At 37.3% G+C, this 21,579-nt stretch overlaps 1 protein-coding gene across 1 annotated transcript in view; it reads right to left on the reverse strand.

Annotated features, from left to right (window-relative positions):
* Positions 1–21,579, reverse strand: part of DISC1 (DISC1 scaffold protein) — a 188,504-nt gene that overhangs the window by 12,248 nt on the left and 154,677 nt on the right. The window contains exons 11-12 of the mRNA XM_065730393.1: positions 10,641–10,884; positions 5,263–5,307 (exon numbers count right to left, since the gene is read on the reverse strand). Coding sequence (XP_065586465.1) covers positions 5,263–5,307; positions 10,641–10,884 — 289 coding nt within the window. The remainder of the gene's footprint in view (positions 1–5,262; positions 5,308–10,640; positions 10,885–21,579) is intronic.

Below are 21,579 nucleotides of genomic sequence, written 5' to 3' on the forward strand. Positions count from 1 at the left end.
AAGACTTCTTTAGTTATTTCTGCACTAACAGCAATTTTAGCAAGCAGCCAGGAATCAGGAAAGAGCTGAGATGCAATATTGGTTTTTCTGGGAACAGATGATGAAGGTGGTTGGGATTTTCTTCTAAATCCTTGAGCAGGTAGAAAAGGTACCAATTAGGATTTAATTTGTTATTTGTAATTTGTTATATGGTAACTGAAGAATTCCTTAGCCTTCTCATGCAAAGTAGAAATTAGAAATCCTTCCTATGTCTCAGAGATGTGAGAAAACAAAGAGCAAAGGATGCTCCAGCTGCTGCACAGCATCGGTGCACTGAATTAAGAGCAGAGGAAATGGCTTCCACTTTACCCTTCTGCATTTTGTTTTATCTTTTTACCGGTCAATTTAGTCACATATGGGCAACAGCTCCTCAACAGCATTAGTCAAGTTAAACATCTGATCAGCTTCTCCAGGGCAAATACCTTCCGTGCTCACTTGAATCCACTTCAACTTTATAGAGAAGAATCAGTATTCCAGCAGCTAGACAAATCTAACTCTACTAGGAATTAGTGTGTGTTAGTATGGTTGTTGCACTGAGAAGCAGGATTTCAGATACATCCTGAAAATCTGTTCTTCCTTCACAGGAACATGGTAAAAAGGAGTTGCTTTTCTTCAAACTAGCAATATCATCACCCCGGTGAAATATGGAAAATAAAAGCCTTAGAAGACCTGCAGAACATCATAGCCAGATTTTTTTTCCACTAAAAAAAATGTGCTCTCTACCAAAAAAATCTCACTACTAAATCCACTCCCTCCCCTAAGAGCAAAAATCATTTAAAGCAATATAAATAACAACTACAAAAAATGCCGCCCTTGGAGACAGATACTTCTTGTTAGGGCTCAAGGCTTAGAACAGTGACTTATTGTTTGCAGAAGTACTGTACACTTGCCCTCACCCCTCACTGAAGTTAATGGAAATTGTGAGCACTTCAAACTCCAGAAAGTCAGGCCAGGGCACTTCTTAAATCATTTCTAGGAACAAAATGCAAACATCCATATGTTTGTCTTGCTTGAGCAGATGTTTCTATCACATGCAGGCTGTGTGCACGTGGCCTCAGTGAGCTACATAGCCATAGTGTGTCCAAAGTGCAGCTAAAGAAAGCCTTTGCCCCTGCCCTGCTCCCAGAATTCCTACCAACTGCACTGTTGGGAGCTGGTGTTGTAGATGAGGAGGGCAAAGCAGACACTGATAGCAGGCCTGATTTCAGACTCAGGAATAATGCCTCTTACTTGTAGCCACCATTATCATAGCATCATGGCATGAACAGCCATTTAATAAATACTTCATTTCTATAGGTTTTCTTCCTTTCTTCAGCATGCCCTATCTTCCGCATACAGAGATGCCCAGACCGATGTCGTATTCATGTGGAGGCTCTGACATTCTCAGCTTAGCACAGTAATTATTTCTTACAGCTGACATTCCCATTAATGAGGCTGCAAATGACTTCTGCTCTTTGTTGCAAGAAGATCATGGTAACGAATCCCACTCTATTTGTAGGCTGTTATAGCCCTAGATTCTGCCTGTGTAGTATTGCCATCTTAGCTGTTATTTGCCATCCGTATACACAAACACAACTTTTTTCTTCTCCAAGTGCAATTTGCACCTGTCTTTTAATATATCCAGTTGTATTGATTTCAGGCTACACTTTCAATTTATCAAGAACATTTGGAATTCTAATCCTAATTGAAATTATGTTGACTGGTGCATAGACTCCTGGTCTATCTCCTTTTTAAAGGCACATACAAGCTCTGCTTTTTACTGATCTCCTGAGACTTCAACCTTCTTTTGGAGTTCCCAGAGAAGATTGTTAATGGTTTAAGATTGGTTGTTTTTTTTTTTTTTGTTTGTTTTTTTGTCTCCTATGCACTTTAGAAGGAATTTCATCAGTCTAGCCTGACTTGAGTGCATCTCACTTACCTTCAGACCTTTTACCATGCTCTTCTCTTGCTAGCTTCTGGTAAATAGTAAGCATTACATACACATGGACACTCTATTACAGAAAATAACATTCTGCACTCTGCACTCTTTTTATTATTCTCTCATTTAACTTTCTTATTAGAAGACACACTGATACTTTCTGTCAGCTATCCCTAACGTACACCTTACTATTGAAGTCTCTGGCCAGTTTGCATCTCTTCCTTAGTGTAACTTAATGTGCACTGAGGTCTTCCCGGTTCACTTTCACACTGAATCTATTCATTATGAACACTGTGAACTATGTGTTATCATAAGTTATGTGTAAAAGTTTATCACTTTTACACTCTTCTAGACTCATCATTAGCAACATTTTTACTTTTCAAAATTCTTAAGTGCCACTGAAGAGTCTCTGACAAATACAGTCTGTAACTGTGTGCTCTTTTCTGCACCAAAAGGACATGATCCTTCACTGGAAATACAACACCGTCTGGAGAGTACCAAAAGTCATCTGCTGCTTCCTCCTATCATTTCCTCAATGTTCTTCAGGGGATTATTATTATTATTATTATTATTATTATTATTATTATTTTAAATGGAGCTTTCTGTGTTCTCTCAGAAGTAAGATTAAGGTTCTTTCCCAATTACTTCTGTTCTTATCACCTTCTACTTACAGACTTCTGGCTTGATCCATCACTTATGCATATTTAGAAGACTTCAGCACTACAACATGCTCCTCTTTCTCATATGCAACAACTCAGGCATGAAGCTTTCCAGACAGCTGTTTTTAACTGTGAACAATCTCCTCCCCACAGTCACAAGCTTTTCCCACATTCCCTTTGCTTGCACTGATCCCTCCTCTGCAGGGATATAACAACACAAGGGAGTGTTAAATGCCTCATCAAAAGTTCAGCTTTATGTTGGCAATTCTTCCCCTCCCTGATTCTTCCCTCCCTGTAACTCCATTACAGCCAAGGAGGAGCATCCTTAGAAAAGTAGGAATGCAAGCATAGAGATTTACATGGCCTTCCAGCACCCTGATGTGGTCTGTGCGACAGCAGTCTTTCCATCTTCATCTTAGTAGACTCAAGGTCTTCCCTGAATGCAGACTTCCCAAAATCAGTGCAGAGTACCTCACTGGGTCATTTAATTAAACTGTGACAATTCCAGTTCCACTTGTGGGAGAATAAGGCTTTTTTTTTTTTTCCTTTGACTCAAAAATAAAAACTCACAGTGGGCCAGAACTTGGAAAAGAAACAAAAGCACCAGACTATTTTCAAACAATCACATCCTGCTGTGCTAGGAGCCACCATAGCTGGGTACCATTTATAGGTGGCTTGTAGTATTGTTCAGTTTCAACTCTGCTCCCAAGTTACTTAGATGCAACAATCTGGAATGACTAACAGGGTGACCTCCTGCAGGCAATGGGGAGGCTGACAAGGATTAAGGGACCAGACTGTCAAAGGAACTGGCAAAGCCTTGACATGGTACAGGGTGCTGACAGTTTCATAAATGTTTTATAGAGCTGTCTACAAGTCAGCATCAATCCAGCTGTGGCAGTATGGTGGAGCCTGGACTTCTAACTCATTTCCATTTCCTTTATTCATATTGTTGCTTTTAATTTTCTTTATGCATTTTTTCCCTCAACACTTTGAAAGTTCTTCTGTCTCTGAGAACTATAAGAACATAATTTCTTACTAAACACTTCCATGGCATCAACCCTCTATGTCCAGGTTCTCTGGTGCATTCACAAGCCCAACATGTATGCCATTTCATGTCCCGGGCTCATCTCCTGCTGCAAAAAAGGACAAATTCTTCATTCAGGATCTGGACTTACAGTGCAGGTCACTGCTGCATGCAAGTTTTCTACAGACTCCTCATCTGTTTTGGTCCAGATCAAATGCAGTTTTTAGTTTCCAGAAAATATTTTGTTCTCTTGGCACCTATCCCAACTAACATTCTCTCATTTTGCCTTTCCAGCAGTAGAGCTTTTTGCTACCTTTATCCTGTGGGACCACCTGTTTTTACTTCATGTCATCCACTGTGTACTTAAACAGTTTTGCTATAATTCACAGCAAAATTCACAGTTAAAACAGGCTATTTGCATTTTCTGGTGATAATTTTTTATAAAGTTCACTTTCACTCTCAAGGCTTGCCATTTTTATTTATGCTGAATTCACACATAGCTAAGCAGTGGATCCCAGGCATGTTCTCATGCCACGGTCCCCTTGTATACACGATTTTCAGTCTGAGTTCATTTTTTACAGTAGATTCTCTTACCTGGAGCATTTCAACTGCTCTACAGCCTTTGAATTCTTCAGTGGGAATCCAAAGAAAGACACCATACAAGTAGTTATCCTAAACTACAGCTTCTCTTTTTTTATTTTTAATTTTTTTATTTTTTAAATTTGCTTGGCTAGTGCTTATAACTCGTCCTTGTCACATGGGATGTGCACTGTTGTGGGAGGTGAATTGGGCATTATTTACCCATGTCATTAATTTTCTGGCTGGATATAATGCATAGATACTGATTTCCTTAATATGTAGGTTGTGACCCAAGGCATACTTATAAAAAAACTAGACCACACTCATTCAGTACAGCTCCACAAACTAAAATGAATATCCTTACGCATATATTACCTAAACTTCTAGTTTGCATGTAGACAGTAACAAGAAGATTTTTTTCAACATTTACTCTCATAGGAAATACATGTCATGCTACTCAATTATGCTAGAATTTTCTGAAATATATAGAATAGGATCTGACATCTTTTTCTTTATGAAAATAGTGCAAAATGACAAACATCCATTATTTTTATTCAGGTGAAATTCTTATTGACATGCATTCTACTGCTGTAAGCGTTTATACTTCTCAAAAAAATTCAAAGGGATTTATAAAGGTATTTTAGTGGTACACAAGGAGCCAAGTAAAACACCATGATTTTGTTCCATTCTTAAGCATTATTATGGTGCTACAGCACAGTTGGCTAAATATAATTGATCCTACATTTCCCCAGCATATCCATTCTGTTGTTCATTTGTATTAAAAGCATTAGAAAAGTGCAATTTAACTATAAACTCCCCAGAATACACAGCAATTTTGCCATTATCTTTAACAGAATAAAAGAATGGGACTACTCTAGTTGTGCCTGTGTCATTTTTTCTAAATGTCTGCATACTATATAGTGGTTTTGCTCTCAAATTTTTACCCAGAGGTAATGCTATAGAAATAGGCATCATTAGTTTTAATTCAGCCCAAGAAGAATCCTTATAATATCACCACTTTATATTGTCTAGAAAACACTTACCTCAGATAAATGACCTTCTGCTCCAAATGAAATGTCTTCAACAACCTGTTAGATATAAATTATTAAATATATGGTAGATACAAGTTGCATAAACATTAAGATTTCAATGGAACTTACAAAAACAGTATAGCACATGAAGTTATGTAAGCTGAACAATTACATCATTTCACTACACATCTATGAAATATTTCAGTTGGGTTTACAGCAGGGATGTGGCAGCCACCCAGTATTTGAAGCCAAATTTAAATATGTTTTATTAAAGCCTGACTTTTGGCTTCTCTGTTAGAACCAACACGGATATGGTCTCTAAAACTGAAAAACTTAATAGAGATTGAGACAAACTTATCTGCCACGCTCTTTCTGATCTATATACACCATTCAGAAGTCCACAGAAGTTTCCTAGTGCAAATCTTCTTAGTCATTTTGGGCAAGAGAATTAAGAGAACTCTGCAACAGTTTATATTAGTAAGCTGTGATAACTATGATTCTTCTTTGAAAAGTATTTCATCTGTAATTTCAATAAGAAATTAGCCAACATTTCCTCGATTGGCTGAAGAGAAGTAAAAAAAAAAATAGTTCACGTACACATTACTGGAAAAGTATTAATACTTACCATACACAACAATGTTGACATTATTGAAATAAACTGAGATAGGGGTATTTCCTTGATAGGTCAATATTTACTATTGCAGATATGTATGTATGTATGTATATATTAAAGCATAAGGTCATTACTCGGCCATTAGATCATTCTTATTATTGGATATTTCCTAAGTCTATCTGAAGAAAGGTTGTTTAAATTTATTTTACCTGTAATATTCATTTTCTCATTCTAATTTTACTGTAACATTATTAAATTTGTTGAGACAGTAGTGTCTCATTTAACAATTCCCAAGAAGGCCAGTGGTATCCTTCAGTGCATTAAAAAGAATGTGGCCAGCAGGTCAAGGGAGATGATCCTTGTCTTCTACTCTGCCCTGGTGAAGCCACCTATAAAATGCCGTGTCCAGCTCTGGGCTTCCCAGTTCAAAAAAGACAGGGATCTCCTAGAAGGAGTCCAGAGAAGAGCCACAAAGATGATAAAGGGCCTGAAGCATCTCCTGTATGAGGAGAGGCTGAGAAATAGTATGTTCAGCCTGGGGAAAAGAAGATAGAGGATCTGATAAACGTTTTATAGATATCTAAAGGTATCTAAAGGGAGGTGGGAGGCAAATGGATGAGGCCAGGCTCTTCTTGGTCGTATGCAGTGATAAGACAAGGAGCAATGACCTAAAACTTGAACACAGGAAGTTCTATACCAACATGTATAAGAACTTCTTTATGGTAAGAGTGATGGAGCACTGGCACAGGTTGCCCAGAGAGTTGGTGGAGTCTCCTATGGAGATAAGAATGACCCGTCTGGACACATAGATATGCAACCCACTGTAGGGTACCTACTTGAGCAATGGGGTTGGACTCTATGATCTCTTGAGGTCTCTTCCAATCCCTGCAATTCTGTGAAGTCTATCTGAAGAATTGGCATGTTTGTCAATAACTACAACGGAATTACTCACAACTAAGAAGCATCTTACTGCACAACAATGTGTGTGACTATTGAACAAGGATCTGACCATTGTATACAAGTCAGCTGTTTTGTTTTACAGCAACCCCTTCCCTGGATTAATGCAGAAAACAGTCAAACACTGACTTTCAATGATGCTTAGTGCTGACATTCAAAAAGATGATTAAATTTAAAGTTTCTAAATTACTTTTAAAGCTCTACAAACACAACATTTAATTAAAACTCAAATGAAAGCACTGTTTATTTAGCTTTCTAAAGTCTTTGCACTTTACACATGGCACAATTGCCTCCTAGATCACAGGCTATCTCAATTCACATTAACGGGCTGCAGCCTATTGACCAAAGCTTTCTTGTTACTTGCTATTACTAATTCTGAAAAATGTGTCATACACTGTGATGGCTTCCTTTTAATGAGACATCACACTGAATATTACTTCTTTTTTCCCCCACAGTTGTCAATTTAACATCATTTAAAACACATAGCATTGTAAAAACGGTGAATGAAATGAATGCACTGCAATGACAGAACACTTTCCGAACACCAGTCAGCGATCAAGAAAAGGTTCTGAAATATCTTCCCACTTGGCAAACTGAAGAATGCTGAAGTGAGTAAAGAAAAACAACCCTTTTACCCTTTTTTCTTGCTTCAGTTATGGTGAGGAAAAAAATATATAAAGATCCACAAAGTATTCTGATAGGACACCTACCAAAAATGCTGACTTAATGTTAACACTAGTGGATTTTTATTATTTTTTTTTTTTACCTTGTAACTTCAATCACCTCAATTTTCTTGAAAGCTAGTAGGTGTTTCTTTCCTTCAGTCATTAAGAGGGAACACTGCACAGCATGTCAGACAGCAGCAGTAAAGGAAAAAAGGATAGGTCAGGAGCTTCAGCCTGCAGTGCACACATACTCCTATTCATTGAGACGCTTGGTATTAAGGAGTTCCTAACACAAGCACATCTCTATGTTTATCAGTTGTTATTGCTGGTATTTCTAGTGTTATTAAAAGATTTCATAAGGAATAGAACAAGCAAGCATTAATGTTTGAAGAGCAACATATAACATATTTTAGAAATCACATGTACTTAAAAGTATGCATCTAACTACAATATTAACAATCTCAGCAACTTTAATCTCGCTCACATACAACTTGGGCAGTGGAATTTGCAGTCAGTTTAAAAGCTTGGAACATTTCTGGAATGAAAACTAGAATCAATCTTGTGAGAAAAAAAATAGCCCAATTAGTTCACAGATGACAACTAGAACTGCACTGGCAGGGCACCTTATTTTCAGCAAATCAGCCTCTGTATAGAGAGTCCATGCCTGTATGAAAATTCAAGAATTTATTTTAACTACATTAGACAGCAAGCTGACTTTGACATGATTAAGACTAGGCCTGCTGTCTATCACTTTGCTTCATCATTTTTAAAGATATCATATTCCTCTGAGTTATCTGGTTGAGAGGGGTACACATTAATTTTTGAGCAAATCAGATTGTTTGAGGATAATTTTTGCTGGTCCCATTTTATTTAATTTTGACCAATAAATGAGTAATGATGTTTCAGTAAGATGAGCTGCCAAGGCACGTGATCATCTTCCCCTGTTGTCAGTTTTACAAAGGATGCCTGACTTACAGTGCCATAGTTTACTGCACAAATGAACTGAAGGAAAAGAAACAATAGGCTGTGCTGTCCTAGAAAACACAGTTATGAAGACTATAAAGTAACTGGTGACAGTTAATAAACCTGTGCTCACACTTGATGGCAACATATCTGGACTTTCAAAGAATTTACACCTTGCATATATTATATCAGAACAAATCATATCTAGTGATGATATTTAATTAAAAATGAAAAATGGCCATCCTGCAAAGCAGTATCTGGGGGTCTAAGTGAGAGGTTATTTCCATTTATCTTTTCTGCTTTTTTCATTCTTCTGCTTCTTATTAGTTTCTTTCTATTTATATGCATGATAGGATATTATTATGTGATATTATTATGTGCAAGAAAACTGTATTTATAATATACAACAACAAAAACAAATCCACTTTTCTATTATATTTAGCCAGATACAACATGATGAATAACTACAACACTTTATCTATAGCATTTCACCATCAAGTAAATTAATTACCTGGGAATGAAATGCACCTTTAAATGCATCTGTACCCATATCCTATTATCACGCCCTTGCTGCACTCTACAAAGCTAGCAATACAGTAATCTCTAAATATAAAAAATGCCACTCTTCCTTTTGCTTCAATGGTCAACCCTCTGGGTATTTCCTGGAGTAGAACAGAGAGGACAGCTGAAGGGAAGGATCATTCTAGAAACAAGGTAACTGCATCAAGTTATTCATCTTACAAGAATAGCGCAGCCTCGTAAATACTATCAAATCAGGTATCTTAATAAATACACATTTTTTCAATAGATATTTTCACTTGGTTATAAAAACTCCTAACATACACCAGTAAGATTTTCTTAGTGCAACCCAGCATTCTGACTCCTGAACCTCAGTCCGGAACCAAAAGTCGCCTCACTTTGTTTGCATTTATGACATTCTAAGGGACAGTAGTGCCACTTTTCATGGAAGTGACTTGGACTAGCAGATGAGACAATATATATTGAATAAATCTCAAGAGCACTACAGGAATAAATAAATAAATAAATAAATAAATAAATAAATAAACCCAACGCTCTGAACCCTCCAGAGCTTCCCAGCTGCACCTTCAAAAGGTAATCATAGCTTTCCACAAACAGCAAAGCTGCACGTATTACTTCAGCCTACTCATCAGGGATATAATACAAAATAAAATAAAGAAATCACCAAGAAAAAAACTAAATAAAGGCCACAGCTGACCGTTTCCAACGTAAATGCCCTCTATGTGGATGCAGTCTGCAGAGTGTCTTTCCTAGGCTGTAAGTACTGATGAAACTCTGTTAAAAAACTGAACTCAAACGGAATATTTTAACAGTAAGTAAACACCTTGTTTTCTGCTAAGTCTCAGCCAGAATAAATGCAAAATGTGATATCAGCTTTCACTGTAATGCACAGTTCAATGGCACCTAGCACCACATGTGATTAAGTACACTTTCAATTTTTGTCAATCAAGTTCCAAGGTAGTAAAACCAACAACTCCTACTGTCACCTTTTTGTCACATTACTGTTGTTGGGTGATGAAGCTTTTCAACAGCTTTTTTTACCCTGACAGTGCTGTTAATTAATTTATTTATTTTTAGGTAGTTATAAATGTTTAAGCAAGGATTGCATTCCAGAGAGGAACACAAATACTTCAAAGAAATTCCTCAGACCCTTTAACCCCTCTGATTTTTTCCTTATTTTAATACTGGCTATGTGCTGGAAGCCTGCTGGCAGCTGAGCTATAAAGCTTTTGACCTTTTCACTAGAGCAGAAAAACTTGCCCCCTCCCCACTTCTGCTAACGCAGACCAAGGGCTAACTAGTCAGTAGAACTAATTCAGAGTGAAACTCATCTGTATGATGAGAAGCAGCTGGTAATTTCTCTTAAATACTTAAAGAATCTTAAGAAAATCATTTTTCCTTTAAACCCTGATGTACACTCTGTATTCGCTGCCTGAATAATTACCACAATTTAAAAAGACTGATGTTCAAAGGAAAAAGAGTTGAAGGGCTTCTGAGTAGCTAATAAGCTATTTTATTCATGTCCCATATTGGAGGCCAGATGTTAAGATCATTTTTAATCTGCCCTGCTGACCCGTCACCCAGATTTAACTTCTCTCAAAATAAGAAACACCCCTATTGCTTCAAATCCAGATGTAGAGTATTCCAGATACCTGTTTCAGCTTACTGTGCTTGGGACAGGCAACACTGTCCCACTCCGTGCCCTTTGGAATGTGCTGATCTTTTCGCTTTTCAGAATCAGAAGGGCCACAAGCAGTCATCTCCAGCTCATCCATTTGGTTCTCCTCTTCATCAAAACCACAGCAACTGGTTTCTTTCAGTTGAAACCCTCGGATCAACAGCTGACAGGCCTCCAAGTCAGCTTCCCACACTCTCTGAAGCAGCTGGCTCCCGCAGCTGAAATAAAAGCCAAAAGAAAATAAAAATGCAGTTCAGGGAGAACAGTTGCTATTTCAAGTAACTTTGGGGTTACTGCTTGTGATTAGATAGGAAAACAAAAACAATAGAAAAGCAACAGCAAATCAAATGTTTCCACGGAGCTATTTCAAACTGAAAAGCAAAAATGTGACGGCCTTATTGCAAAGCAGATGTCATTGAAATCTTAATGTTGAGATGTTGTTTCTAACTGTACAGTGCATACTAGGCACATGTGACCATCTCCTGATTTGGTGCAAATCCAGAAGCCTTGCGCTCACAACCAGTGCTTTCTTAATTTTATCAGGTATGTCAGCCTGAAAGCAGCTATGCAGCTTTTGAATGTCTTGCAGAAGATAATGGATCAGCAATCACATTATTTACAACATTAAATCAGGTCTAGTGTTTAGAAAATAGGTACAACCATGACTTCTAAATTTTTCATTATGCTGAAATGTGCATGTTTCAATCCTAGAGAATCAAATCAGATTAAGCTGGTAATGCCCTCTTTCAGACTTCTACTTTTGAATGTTGTCCTTATCTCTCCCTAAAGTGTTCTTTTGCTGTTTTTTGTTTGGTTGGGTTTTTTTTGGTTTGTTTTTTTGTTTGTTTGTTTTGTTTTGTTTTTGGTGTGTGTGTGTGTGTTTTCTTTTTTAATTCAGTTATTCTACTAAAAACTGTTAGGAAATTCAAAACACCAAATTTCTTCATACTTTTAATCTATTACTCATTTCTCAGAGCTGTACATGTACATCACAAATATAGAGATCTGTTAAAGTAGATACTGTCATCTGAAGTAAAAAGGAACTCTAGGAATAGTCACTTTTTCAGAACAAGGCACTGAATATTAATATCACATTGCTCTTAAGAGATGTGGTCACACCTCCATTTAATACATCTTGTCTCTAAGGAACCAAAGGATTAAGTTGCCTGCAAAAATATCACTGCTGTGGCCTGGAATAGGACTCAGAAGCACTGATTCCCATGGCAATACACACTTCCAGGCAGATTTGAATACTAATATCTAATAACCACAGTACTTTTTCTCAGTGCTTTTCAAATTACATAATTTGCAATATAATAGTAGGCAATTAAAAGTGATTAAAAGAAGGAAAATAACTACTTGATTTTAAATTTTCTGACCAAATTAAATACTAGCTTATCTTTTATTCTGTATGAGGGATAATGGAGCTGCACTGCTTACAATGAATTCATTAATCTAATAACGGTACATTTTTAAACTTTGCAAACACAAGATGCCAAGCTTCACTTTTCAGAAAGCAGTATTTTGAGCCTGAAGCAAAAGTGGGTGCCGTAAGCTGAGGTACTTGAGCTGTTCATATGAGTCAGTACCAGCAGTTTTTGATGGCAGCATGCAGCTTGAGGTCCACGAATTGGTCTCCCTCATGTTGCTCAGTGCCACTAATTATAAAGTGAAATTTTGACTGGATTAGAATTCTATGTAGGTAGCATTTTACTTCCCAAGCCAGAAACATTAAATAACCCCCACTGTTTCTGTACTTGTCAGTCACACCATCATGGTTACATAGAACATTACTCTGTAGATATGCATAAGCCCATTTACTTGCTTTTTGATAAAGTTTCTTTGCGATTATATATGGCATATTATAAAAGGCTCAAAACACACTAGAGATCTGAACAATAATTTTCAGTGGATAGCTTGTTTTAGCTCTTCATTTTAATGAACAGCTCTATTGACAAAACTGAGACAAAGATATTGATAAACGTGGTATATACCGTGGAAAAGATGTACAAAATTTATAAAAGTAATTGTGTCTCGGCGGCACTTATTCATCAATGACTCACCTCCTTGGTCAACATGTTTTTGGTTATGTCTTACCCCTATTTTATTAGTCAGCAATTGCTGAATGCACCTCTAATAGCTTGTTCTTATTTCAAAGGCACCTTCATTTTATCATCACATTAGTACAACTCTTGAACTAAGACACCAAAGAATATTAAAAGATGCTACACTGAACGTCTCAACCGAAATCAGTTAACATACACATGTTCAGATGTTCCAGGTCTAAAAAAGAGCCCAAGGACTTCGCTCTTTTTAGTCTTAAATTCAGTGTTTAGAAGCACTTTTCAAAAACACAATGGAAATTATTTCAACGCTGTAAATAGTTGATGAAGAAACGAAGAACAAATAATCATTACAAAATATTTTGTCCCCAGCAGGCAAAATCTTTATGCTTTGTGTCAGGCATCAGTTCAACTGAATTTCAGAGTTTTTCTGTGTTTAATACATAACAAAAGCATGTTTGCAGTCCCTAGAAAGTGAAAAGTCTGTGGGTGCCTATATTGAAAACAGTGAGTTTCTCATGTATGCAACTCTTCAAAATAATGGATCAAGATTGGGTTTGTTTTTATAGTAGTCCTATATTTACAAATTCTTTATGATGCATTAATCTCCAGATGCTACATGCCTGTCCGTACATTCCTAACAAAGCAGTATGTGTGGCAAGTTCAACAGAGGTGGGAGAAATTATTTGCTGGAATCCACAACACGTCACAATCTATCAGGCATTTATACAGACTCAGCAACAACAAAGCATACCTAAATCACCCAATGATTCTGAACTTCCAAGTGCCAGAGGGCTCATGAGTCCCAAGAGCTGGGTTTTGTATAAATACCAGCTAGATTACAAAGAGCAGGCAGGAATGTTCAAAGAAACACTGAGACAACAGTGGTCTGAACACAGTGCATTAGTTACAGTACAACAGTTCAATTAGTTACATCAGCAAGTAATTAGTCTAATCACAGTCAAGCACATGGAGGTACCGAGAATTCTAAGGATTTGCAGGAGGCCAATGAAAGTGGTCTGTGGTAGATGGAGTTTTCCATCCCTCCATAAACTAATCATGAGGGAAACACAGAAGATGCTAGTATAAAACCATAATGGGCAAGCAGTGGATACCAATGCTGTTCAACATCTTGAGATGGAAATCTGTCTTTTGATAACAAAAGAGGACTGTGAACAGCCTAGAGAGTGAAGGCTAGCAGCTACGTTTAATGTAACAGAACAGAGGGAATCAATGAAGAAAATCAAACAAAGTGACACAATCAGAAACAAAATTTAAGGAGAGGGAGATGAAGAGCACAGTCACTGCAATAACTGGCATTTTGACTGGATGAGGATAAGCTAAGACTGCTTTTGTCAAGCTCATATCAGACAAATGTATGTTGAAATAACTGAGACGCAAGACTCAATACAAGTAATTTTTTAACTGGATGGATAGCTCAGACAGTTTTTATCTCCATGATATGCAAAAAGAGTCTACACTAGCAGGCCTTAGGTTGACCTGAAGAATGCCTGAGACATCCACAATGCCACAAATAGAAGCAGGAAGCAGAATTCTGGATTCAGTCAAGTTGATGATGATGAAAGAGCTGTCAGAGAAACAAAGCTGTTTATAGACAGGAGGAAATGACTGTGGAACAGAGGCTTATCTGCAAGTTCTCTTCATAAAGCAGCTGTTGAAACTTTAGTTGCAGATGCCTTTGCGAAGTCTCAAGTAGGAAGTGGCAGCCACAAGTAGTTTTCTAGGGAACACCACCACACATTAGGAAGTGAAGGAAGAATATAGAGGGCAACTTCAATCTGCACATAACACTGTGTGAAAATCATTTTGCGAGTCAAATCCAACAAGGATTCTCTTTCTTCCTTGAACATTGCTCCTCAGTCTTTCCACAAGATTCACAGAAATACCAGTGGGAGTTCGTTATGTGGCTCTCAGTACTATATTATTCAAAAGCTATTTATAGTGTTAACTGGAACTCTAAGAACATGACTTTCTTATTGAAGGCTCTGCATACATACCAAAGGCACACTCAGTTCCGGAATATTATACCCTAAATGAAAACACGCCCATATAAAAATAGTCAAAAGACTTTATATTAAGCCTCATTTAGGAAAAAAAAAATCCCCAAAAAGCTCTTAGAAAGCAAATCAGAATCAACACAGGGAGATGTCAGTACTTGTAAATCTCACTGTCTCTCACTTTAAGGAATGCCACTTTGTGAGTGAACTGTTAAAAGTAGTTTATGACACCCTGAGGTCAACATTGTATGTTGATACAAGGTATTGCTTATTTTAAGGACAGCAAGGGGAAATCCATGTAAGAAGGTAGTGAGAGTAAGAGCAGAGCTAAAAGTCTACATAATGCAACATATGTTTGGAAACTGCATAAACAAAGGCTAACAAGTGCATAACAAAGGCTAAGGGGTGATTAACTAAGAACTACTCCAGACAACTTCCTTCTAATGGGTGAGCCATTACCCTTTTCCCATACCAGGCATGTTTGTTCACACATTGCACTCACTGACACTAAAGGTAGCTTTCTCTTGACAAGACAGCAAACAAAATGCAACAACAACTGGGCAGAAACCAAAGGGATTTTCACTACAGCAGTTAAAATTATTGAAAAATTATGAGGATGATGGAAAACAGCAATTAGAATCAGAAGTCTTTGCTCTATATACCCCTTCACTGTTGTTCTACTGTACAAACTAGGGAAAGTTTGTTTGTAGTTTGGTCTCTCATGTTCTATATTTATATTTTGCACTATAGGGAAAGAACTAGCTCTTCTTATGTCTTTGCTGTCTTCTCTTAAGGCAAAAGCCACTCAGTGAACAAAGGGAGCAAGCAAAGGAAAAAAAGTATGGAGCAATATTTAACTGACAGGGGACTAGAGGATGGACGAAAACCATATTGCTTTACTCTTCACAGAAACCCACCCTTCTGATTTGTATTATTGTATTAATTCATTAATGTATTAAGGGTTCTATTTATATTTGTCAAGTATTTACAACTTCAGGAATATGCTTTGCTTTTCTCCTTTATAAAACAACGTTTCCAGCCTGATTTGTTCTTGATTTGAATGTTAGCTGTTATATTTTAAGATGCCTACAATCAGCCTGTTGAACAAACTGAGAACCACAGTATTCTTATCTGTGGGTCACATGAGGCTCTAAGCAGAGGAAAGTACATAACCCTGTTTCCCCAGTCATATTGCAGCTCACAGATGGTGAACATAAAAGAAAGGGAAAAAAAAGGGTTAGGAAAAGGGAAAAAGAAAACTTGAACTCTGTCTGAACAGAAAAACTTTCTCCCCCCTTGTCTGAACTACAGAAAGTCGCTTTTTCTGATCATCTGAAGTAAAAAAAACAAACTTTTTTTCCTTTTTTTTTTCCTTTTCTTCCTGCAACTTCCTCTAATCCCATAAACCCCCTTCTATACACACCGGTCACAGAATCTCAATTTCACAATTCAATTCTCTGCATTGTGTCTCTTCCCTGCAATCTCCTCAGGAGCTGAAAATCTCATGAATTCATTTTGTATTGTTTTGATCATGTGTTTCTCCCCCAGTGTGCAAGACTTATTTTTCCTACTCCCTTATTTCAAAGCTCAGTGACAACGCTTATTTGCTGTTCAGCGCTGTTATTGCATTTCTCCATGTAAAAACAAGGCTCACTCCCAGGAGGTGAGGAGACTCCATACTCCCGTACATGATGACAGCCTACTCGCACTCCTACATTACAGACTATCCTTTACAAAGTCTGAAGCTTGCAGTATGTTTCTCTGACACAAGTGATTCTCTTCTCTAACCTTGCCTTCTCCCTTGTAAAACACACAGTAATATCTAGCAGACTGTGCAACATAATATTTAATGGAATGTAGTTTGAAGAAAATAACAAGTAGCTGTCCCTCTTTAAATGTGATGTTTAATGACTTACTGGAGAATGCTCTGGATCACAAACCAGATCACACAATCAATCCTCACGATCTCCAACTAACTTTTAGACTCCTACATTTTTAGCACCTAAAGCTATGCTCTGTTATGTCTTTTCTAACATCTAAATGTATGAGCCACAGACACGTTCTCTGCACAACAGAGAACTATCCAAACGACATGATAGTGCAGTAGAGATATAGACAATGCTTTCTTACAGCTAGAAGAATGAATGAGAGGAGTAGTTCAGCTTTCTACAGCATCTCAGGTGCAGAGGCAAATGTGCAAAGAGGAACAGATTTGAAGAAAGGTGAGCTGAATCCCCAGCTCAGACTAGCCCTCAACACTGTGGTTGTGGCATCCTCCTCTCCTCTACTCAGGAATGCAGTGGGCAGAGTACAAGAAACCAGGTCTTCCACATCCTTCTTGAGTGATCTAACTTCTACAGCATTGCTAGGGAATACCAACATTCTTCTAAGTACCCTGGGGTTAAGAGCCATCTCTTCTTGGCTTGGTGAGCAAGAAAAAAGTTCAATTCCCTCCTTCTTCCCAAATTCCAGAGGATTCCACATACAAGCAAACTCCTAACTCTTACTTACTACAAGAATGGAGAAGAATATCCCATTATTAAGGCATGCCAAGGCAACGTGTTTCTTGTTGCCTATTTTTGTGCCCTACTGATGGTGCTGTTGGAAATTCCAGTCATAAATAGATGACACTGCAGACACCCTAATGCCACTGTAAGAAACACTTACAGAATGGAGCTGAAACATATCACTTTGGAAGGAAAAATGCCACACTGCAACACAGCTAGCGGAAATGCTGCAAAAACTCTTTCAGATTACTACTGCCTGTTTCATGGACCTTGATTCTTTCACATCTCTGTTTGCCCCTGTCTGAACCATCACTCCAGGGACAGCATATCTTTCCTGCTGGCTGGCAACAACAACCTCCAAAGGTCTTCATATTCCTTCCAGATGAAAACTTAACTCTAACCTTCCCTGCCTCTCTTTTCTCCCTCCCTTTGCTGTTATCTAGTGGTTAACACAGACATTTTATTGTTTGTGGTAGAACTGGATAAAATCTTGAGATGAGGATTCTTAGAAAGACAAGGCACAAAGAAAAAGTACACAGAATTAGCTTGGTGATAAGATCTAAATACACAAGCTATATTTATGCCTATTGTGTTCTACTGTAAACAATTTTAATGGGCTTTTAATTTCATCTTTGTGCAAAAGATGTTATTGTATGTGAGAATGTGAAGATTATGTATGTAGGTAAAGAGGTATATATATATATGAAGGAAATTAGCCCTTTTAATTAATATAAGTTTTTAATGTAATGGCAGTAGCATTGAAACCAAAATCAATGTACAGTGTCTATTAAATATTTCATAGTGATACAAAATTAGGTGCAGAGTTTTCAAATATGCATACGAAATTGCCAAAGCAGGATATAAATAAAGGGGAGCTGTGAGCATACACAGTTTCCACTGTTGTATTTGTAGCTGAATTACTTCTGCCAGCAGGTGAGATGAACACTACTGAAAATATAATCCTCAGGGTAAATAGCAAGACAAACTATGTATTAGGAGGAAGAGTTACAAGTGGACCTGTGCCCTGGAGTACCTGCAAGCTGGCCCAGCATTTCTGAGTATCTTCCAGAGTTCTACTTTCCTCTCTATTTCCATGGACTTTGACTTAAGGATGCCTTATATTTTATGCTAACAACTGCCTTTTGACAAATTGATAAAGAAACCTGTTAATAATGCATGGATTCTAAGATTCCTGTAGAATTCTCTCAGATCTTTGACAAGTGAATAATTTGAAACAACTTTTTAAGCCACTTCTTAAAAAATTATTTCCCATTAAGACATTCCAATTTTCCCATAGAAAGAAGAAGAAATGCAACTTTCACATTTAAAGTATCTGCCCCTCATGGTGATCTCAGTAAAGAGAAAAAACATACATGTCTGATAATATTTTCACCACTTTTAATTAAAAAAAAAAAAAAAAAGCTTTTAACTACAGAGTCATTATCCACAAACTTTTCTACTCAAAAATAAAGCATTACCTAAGGTTTTTGGAATACTAAAGGACTGAAAGCTAAACTGAAATCCACAGAAGAAAGAACTGATATAAGAAGTTAATTCTGTCTTATGCTGATACTTAATGTGAAACACATTTGTTTTATCGTTGCTCTTCCTTTCCTGAAAGACCTGTTCAAAATAAGGAGGATGAACAATGTTTCTAGTGCTTAAAACTACTAATGGAAATCTAAGGTTATCAAAAAACAAGATAACATTCAATGCTGAACAACTTTTTTCTTTTCTCTTAAATTCTCCAGCCATTTATTTTATCCAGCACAAAACTTTAATCACAGCCTGTCATTTTACTATCAATATTCAATGTCACTGTGTTATCCTTAAATTATCTCCACTGGAAACACAAAATGACAGGGTGCTGAAGCTCATGCTTTTCACTTCTATCATTAGTGCAAGATGGATTTGGGAATGGAAACCTATGCATCAAATGCTGGAAATCAACTAATTTATTTGGGAAGGAGGAAGGCACCTTGTAGGAAGAATTTACTACTCAATTTAGTTCCTACATTTATTGTAGTTTATTTTTATTACAATAACTAATCTACAATGTCAAAATTTATTGCTCGCTTTTAGGACTATTTACTTCTCCTAAGAAAAGGTGTAGAGTTACAAACCTTTACCCTCACCTCGATTAAAACATTAATTATAAATAGTCTATTCTAAAAGTGAAAAACTTTGACTGATGAAGAGAAAGCGATCAGGGAATTCTTCTTATTAAGCAAGCCACAAAGCCAGCTTCTCAACCATAGTTAATCATTCACCTCATTCATAATCTGATTAAGCATTTTCAAGTTTGGTAGTAACACCAATAACTCAGTCTGCATCCTGCTTGCCTTTGGCTCCTGCAATACATGCTAAGCACCACAATGTCATTAAACAGTTGGAATTTATTTTTTTGAGTGGATGGATATTGTTGGAATTATATGTTTATCTACGCTGTTTAATATCTGATCCCACATGAGATTTAAAGGATGGACATAAATAAAGTCTAGTTTCAGAAAGCATGCATGTCAGGGTTTGTGTATTCCTCTAAGGTCAGTTCAAATCACTGAGCTTCTACACAAGCCTAAGTACTATCGCAATCTTGAACCTCAAAATAGATTCAAATTCTAGTGGCTTTCACTGAATCTGAAGGAAATTAGTGGCTTTCAAAGCCACAGCAAGCTCTAATCCAAGAAAATACATTTGTTTCTGAAAGTATGCAATGGGAAGAAAACACAGCATTTGAATTGAGGCCACATTCTCAGCTGTCAGAAATCCATGCTGTTGCAATCACAGCTATGTCTATTTATACCGACAGAAGAATGCATTCTTATCACAAACCAATTAGAATAATGAGCCTGATCTCTTAGTGTTTATTATTATCTCTGACCACAAGTGCTAGGAAACATACAGAAGGAATTTACAATTCTCCCGTGTTTATTTTTTATTCACCTCTGCTATCCAATATAAAATGTCACAGTTTATAATATATTCCCTCTTTGAAAGGGCGCCAGATTGCAAATATCAGTGTCAAGTGAATTTGGGAACATGAATCATCTTGCCTACTGCTGACTGAGCAAGAATTAAGTGCACGTAAAGAAATGCCCTTTTAGAAAAGATACTATCAGGAGAGATAACATATTCTCACCATGTAGGAATGTACCTTGAAATTGAACCATTGTAACTAGGAAGACACGCCTTGGAAAATGATAGAACTGGCAAATACTGATGTCAATAAGTGAATGCTTTCAGGGTTCCCCTGACTGGACTGCAGGTACAACACAAGCTGCTGGACTCATGGGGTTGCATAAGGTCACATCCTGTTCTGGTACAGAGAGAAGGCCTACAGATCCTCCTTTTTGGATCCTGTTAGCTTTAACATGCAGGTTGGGGCCTGCATGCCTGCCCAACCTGGCAGCATGCTCCCATCAGTTAGTACATTAAATAATGAATGCTTCCAAATGCTGGTGGGCAGGACTGTTGCAGTTGCATGCAAGGTAGAGTTATCCTACATCTTACTACTCAGGCTATACAGGTGGTGATATCTTATTTTTGAATCTTGCTTACAGGGACGCACTCAAAAACAGCAGCAGTAAGTAAACGTACATCCACTTCTGAACAATTTTCTCACCAAGTTCAGAAGAGATCCAGGTCTTTGTCAGTTCTCATGTTAACTTACATGCAACCATCAGGGAGCCTGGTAAAATAGCATCAAGTTTTAACATCATAGATACCAAGTAACAAACAGCTTTGCACATTTCTGTTTCCTCCATAATATAATCACACATCCACAGCTGAGAAAGCTTTCCATGAGATCAGCTCACAGATGAGACAACAGCTGAGCAGAGCTGAGCAAGGCACAGGTGATAGTGATGGTCAAATAGAAGCACTTTTAAGCATTTATCAACATTTACAAAAAACAACAACAAAAACAAAACCAATGATAACGGAAAACATTACTTCTGCTCCAAAACTGAGAAATCTCAGTACACCAAAGCAGCAGCAAAGAGATGCAGAATTACTTACTCTTGGTGAGGCATGAGAGTTTGTGGCACAGAGGACTACTGTGACAATAATGAGTTTCAGCAGACTGTTGAACTGTAGTTTTGTAGGCATGACTGACCAGCACTAGAATAATGCAGCATAAGAAAGAGGCATACAGGAGAAGAAAAGATCCTAACAAAATACTCAATTACAAACCATCTTGAAAGGCCATGAACTTCTAGCGCTTTTGTTTGTTTGTTTTGTAAGCAAGGAAAATACTTTCTGCTTTTAGGAGATACCCAGCCTTGCCCTCAGATGATTTTTGCTATGCTAAGTATAAAATGAGAAGA

This window comes from Cyrtonyx montezumae, unplaced genomic scaffold, assembly GCF_038088225.1.
Source record: "Cyrtonyx montezumae isolate F1298 unplaced genomic scaffold, pur_monq_1.0 scaffold_0, whole genome shotgun sequence".
NCBI lineage: Eukaryota > Metazoa > Chordata > Aves > Galliformes > Odontophoridae > Cyrtonyx > Cyrtonyx montezumae.